Genomic DNA, 5,627 nt, shown 5'->3' with positions numbered 1-5,627 from the left:
TTATATATTCATCTATGTGTTTGGATCCAATGTATAAAATGAGCATAGTAAATGCCTTAAATACTCGTCTTAGAAATTAATTTTTCTCTGCATTGACCAAATAGTTTTTACCAGTTGATTTTGCATATATATATATATATATATATATAAAGTAAAAAAATCCTACATGTAAATTGAAAAACTTATTCACGCTTTTAATTAAAATAACTCAATAATTACTGTGTAAAATAATGAAAAAAAATCCATCAACAATAAACAAAAATAAAATTGAGGAAACCAAGCGAAAAATAAAGATAAAAAATCTCACATCGTAACATGAAAAATTTAACTGGTCATGTTTAATAAATTTCTCTATTAAAATAAATTTTTAATAAAAAAACATATAAAATTTATAATAGAACTTGATACACACATAAAATTTACTAAACAACAATAATTAAAAAAAAACAATACAAGGTTGCACATAACATATACAATTTATTGACCAATAATAATAATAAAAAAAACAATACAAGCTTGTGTATATAAAAAATCTTATAAAAATCAATATTAAAAAACATTTAATCTATATAAAATCAAGAAAAAACCACAGATGAATCATATACACATCTTTAAAAACTAAACACACTCAATATCATTTAAAAATAATCACAATCTAATTAAATATTAAAAAAAATTATTTGAAAAAATACACATAAATATTGCATAATATTTTAAAAACTAAAAAAAAAAAGAACCAAGCCAGGTCCAGTGCCTAGCCTAATGATGCAGTGCCACGCTTAGGCGTACAACACTTGACCCAAGCATGAACCTTTCTTTTAAAGTTTGATGGGGTGAACAACACATCATCCACCCTAAATGTTGCAAAAAAAAAAAAAACAACCCAACCTAGAATTCGACCGTTATGGTGGCTGAAAAAATAGGACCTGTTATTTTTTATCAAAAAATCTTATTTTCAACTCATTTTTTACCAAAAAAACCTAGAAAACATTTTAGAAATCTTGTTAAACCACTTATGGCCACTAAAAACCCAAAAAATTGCCCAAAAACCTGAAATCCACTCATAATAAAAATTCTTTATGAGTTTAGATATGTTGTTTTAGGTGTTTTTAAGGTAAAAAAAACACATTTAAGCGTAAGCTTCCTTATCATATGAAACTTTTTAACACAAAAATCAACTGTTTTTGTGGTCAGAATCTTTCCCGACAACCACTTTCTTTTTTTGGGCTGGAATCCCAAAACTTTCTCTATTTTCTCCTAACAAAAAAAACTAAAAAAAACTGAAATTAAATATCAAAATGTATTATCTTGAACTTCAAAGGATCATTCACGTTATACCTACAAATTATAAGGAATTAAAATGAATATTTTCATGAAACTTTTAAGCAACCCCTTAAATTACTCGTGACTTTTACTTCAATTTCTTATTTTTTAATTCAATCCTCCCTTAAAATAATATGTAATTTGAAATTAATTTGTGCTTTAAAAAATCAAATCATATAAAATAAAAATTCAATGGTAAAAGTAATTTTTTTTAAAAAATACACTACTCTAATTGATAGTTAATTGTGAAAAAAATTCATAGTTAACTGTGAAAAAAAGCACAATAATTATAAAAGATGATGCCTTTTTGCTATATATATAATATGCAAAATTCTTCCAATCATATTTAATGAGTCTGCACGACCTTGAGATCACAATTTGAAGTCTCATTTCATACTTAATCTTTTTTTTTTCAACAAATGAATTGCTCATTTCAATATAAGTACCTTTAACAAAAAAAAATTCAACTGAATTATCCATCATTACTTACTCATGAAAGCAGAGTTTTAAAACTTGGAACTTGCAGGTTGACTCTAAACCCGGCCAGCTAGATAAGTCAATTCAAGTTAATAATCGATCCAGATGAAGGTAAAAACCTGCTTGAAAGTTGATCCAGTGAAATTTGATCGACCTAGGGAGTAGACCCGGGACCTGGTCCACCCAGTCAAACCCGGGTAAAACCCAATCTATTTTTTTTATATGTTAACAGCCATCAAATGACGTCGTTTTGTCCTTTTAAAGGGACAAAACGCTGGAGAAAACAAAGCAGAATTGGGGACATATGAAACCTAATTAATGAAAGACAAAATCAATTTGAATTAACGAAATAAAAGCTGAGAAGCAGAGTAGCAGAAGACGTCTTGACTCTTGATCACTGTTGTTTCTCTGCGAAAAAGGTTTGAATCTCCTTCTTTCACTCTCTGTTTTCTTTATTCTTGGCCTGAGTGATAATTATTGAAACAAAGTCATTGATCCGCTCCCAATTCGACAAATTAGTTGCTCTCAACAAATTAGTTGCATCTCAGGTGGCTGGTCATCACCTAATATAATAAATAATAACAATAATATTCCACTTGGGAGAATTAGAACAGAGAAATTTGATCATGGAAGCACGTAGATAGAGAACAGGGGATCAAAATGGGCAACTAATTAAGGGCAACAAATGAAAATGCCCTCCTTTGTCTGCCCACCATACACCACCCAGAGACTTAGGAGCTGGTGATCTGAAAATGGTGCAGCGTCTGACTTACCGGAAGTGTCACAGCTACGCCACAAAATCTAACCAACACCGTGTGGTCAAAACCCCAGGTGGGAAATTGGTTTACCAAACCACCAAGAAGAGGGCTAGCGGACCCAAGTGCCCAGTTACTGGCAAGAGGATTCAAGGGATCCCTCACTTGAGACCTGCTGAATACAAGAGGTCTAGACTGTCAAGGAATCGCAGGACTGTGAACCGTGCCTATGGTGGAGTCTTATCTGGAAGTGCTGTTAGGGAGAGGTATGCAACCCTGATAGTATATTGTTTTGTGGTTTTTTGTAATTGATTAAGGCTGGCTTTAAGTGGGGTTTCATGTGTTTATTCTACAGAATTATCCGGGCTTTCTTGGTGGAGGAGCAAAAGATTGTGAAGAAGGTTTTGAAGATTCAGAAGGCAAAGGAAAAACAGGCCTCAAAATGATGAAGTAAAGTCTTTTGAGTTAGAGGATGTATTTGAGCAAAATTTTGTTATGATTAGTGATAGTCAAATGTGGAGTTGATTGTTGGCGTGTTTGATTCTCTGATGACTTGGATGTGTTCATTTCTCCTTTTGTCAGTCTGATTTCCTTGCCTATATTTGGATAGATTGCCAATTTCCTTGCAAAACAAATGAAAATGCCCTTTCCACCTTTCTCTGAATATATTTGATCACAGTTGCCATAATTTTTTCTCCATCAGTGAACGGCAATGGCAATCGATAATAACAACAAAGAAACTGCAGGAAAATGATGTTATTAAACTTATTGGCTAGAGAAACTGTATGGTTTTTCCATTTGTTTTTGGGTTGACCTGGTTTGACCCGGGTCAACCCATTTACCTTTTGACCTGATTATTTAATAGGGTTAATAACCAGGTCGGGTTTCAAAAGTACGCACTAAAGAGAGGGATGGTACCGAGGCTTATATGAAAAGGTAAATCGAATGGAAGCTGAATATAATATCTGAGTATAGGAGGCTTGTTTATCTTTGGGAATGACTTTATGCGCTTACAAACAAAGCTCTTTTTTTAATGTAAAATAAGCCATAGAGAATCATATTAGGTAAAGAAAATAAATTAATGTGGCAAGATAAAAGAACTCACGCTTTTATCCTGTCGTCTTTATTTACTAATTATATTTGCTTTGCAACCCCAAGGTATGTATGATCCCGTCGTCCCTTCTCTCTCTCCTTCTAAATATCCTGTCCTGTATCAATTCTTGATTTGAGTTTTTCCTGTGGTAAAGGGCTTATGGCTCATCGCGAGTTCTTCTCAGCTGCTGCTTTAATTTAATTTTTTGGGTACAAAAACTTTGATACTTGCAAAGTTCTTAGATCAGATTATTGTATTTTCATATTAATAAAACTTTAAAGATTAAAAAAGGGAAAAAATCGGCTGAACCAGATGACCATCACTCTCACTCCCCAGAAAAAAATAATATAAGAACACGCAGAGAACAAAACAATATTTTATGAGTGCTGGTGCCGATTCTTAACGTTGAATGCCAGCTGAACACGCAAAGAAAAGAACGAAAACGAGGCAAAAGGCCGCCACTGCAGCACAGCATGCCCATCAAATATTTCAAATTCCAGATGTTTCCATCCATGTATACTAAGGCAGCCGCAACAATCCTTTGGGGCCATCGCTCTTTCGTGTGGATTGGCTTAGTTCTCAAGTATTTCGTGGGACCTAATCATTATTTAAAACTATAAAAATAGATATTTTGAGTTTTTTTTTTTATGAGTTGATAATTAATATCAAAGTTAAACTAAGTACCATTAATATTTAATTAAAAATCAAAGTACTTTTTGAACAAATTTTTTTAAATAATTATCAATATTTTTTATTTTTAATTAATTTTGTTTCTAAAAAAGAAATAAAAAAATAAAAAACATTGAGGCATTACACCGTGATCCAAATACATTTTATAATCTTGAGCCGGTGAGTAAATAAAATCATTTTATTATTTATATCTTGGAGTCTACTTCAAAAAATAAAAAAATCTTAGGTTAAATATATTTTTATTACTTTTAGTGAATTATATATTTTATTTCACAGATATTGAGTTACTGGGACTCTCAAGCATAAAATTAAAAAAAGTTTGTGAATTCTACACTGTTGCCTACAATATTGTTTAACAGCCCGCAACGAAAGCAACATGAAATGTGGACGCAGTATTTAACACAAGATGTGTAGGATTAAAGGCGGTGAAACTCGATATTCCTGTAGGAAATTGCTGTGATGATAATTAAATTCTTTGACAAATTTAAATAGATTAAACTAAGATCGAAGGACGATTTGTGCACTCCTTTATTCTCCCCACCCCAGGTTTTTTTTTGTTTTTTTTGCCGGATCAGCAAACTATCCAGTATGCTCATGATTTGTTGAAAAAGAAAGGTGAAGAATTTTTGCAGTGGAATGGTTAAAGAGAGCCGATGATCTTACCAGCAAGAGTGTTTAAAAAGATTGTTCACAAAAAAAAAAAAAAGAATTTTTATAAATGTTGTGCTTGGTGATTATTAATTGATGGAACGAACAAGATTTCTGTTGATTGCGTATGTTTGGATGGGAGTTGTACGTGGTTTTAAAGTACAAATTATATCTCTTAAAAGCAAAAAAATATATGCTTTTTATGAAGAAAATCACCATACCTTCCATCCAAGCACACTTCGTACGGTGGAGATTCCATGACATCAAGAATTCCTTATACACAAATTCTTACCTACGTCATCTTAGGATACTAGCATGCAAACCCGACAAGACAAAAGGTAAGGGATAAGATAAAATGAGAAATGACACACAAGAATTTACGTGGTTTACCCAATTTGGCTACGTCCACAGGCAAGTATAGAAGGATTTTACTAAGTAATGTGGGAATACAACTTCTCTCTAATAATAGGAGAACAACAAAAATCTCTCTATTATTAGGAGAAAACACCTCACTTACTATCTCACAAATACCTCACAATTTTGTGGGATTACTCTCTTCTCACCCTCTCTTCTTTCTCTCTTATGGTGTGTATATAATGCTTGGATGCATTGCCTATTTATAGGCAAACATCCATGCAAAA

The 5,627-nt window shown here is 32.2% G+C and overlaps 1 protein-coding gene across 1 annotated transcript; it reads left to right on the top strand.

The window, feature by feature from the left end:
- Positions 1–2,491: 2,491 nt before the first annotated feature.
- LOC105111764 (60S ribosomal protein L34-like) lies at positions 2,492–3,164 on the top strand. The gene is made up of 2 exons (XM_011007217.1): positions 2,492–2,821; positions 2,911–3,164. Exons 1-2 carry the CDS (start codon positions 2,553–2,555, stop codon positions 2,999–3,001), a joined length of 360 nt encoding a protein of 119 aa, XP_011005519.1. The 5' UTR covers positions 2,492–2,552; the 3' UTR covers positions 3,002–3,164.
- The last annotated feature ends 2,463 nt before the right edge of the window (positions 3,165–5,627 follow it).

Source organism: Populus euphratica, unplaced genomic scaffold (assembly GCF_000495115.2).
Source record: "Populus euphratica unplaced genomic scaffold, PopEup_1.0 scaffold475.1, whole genome shotgun sequence".
Lineage (NCBI taxonomy): Eukaryota > Viridiplantae > Streptophyta > Magnoliopsida > Malpighiales > Salicaceae > Populus > Populus euphratica.
Note: the sequence above shows the minus strand (reverse complement) of the source record. Positions and strands in the feature narration are given on the sequence as shown.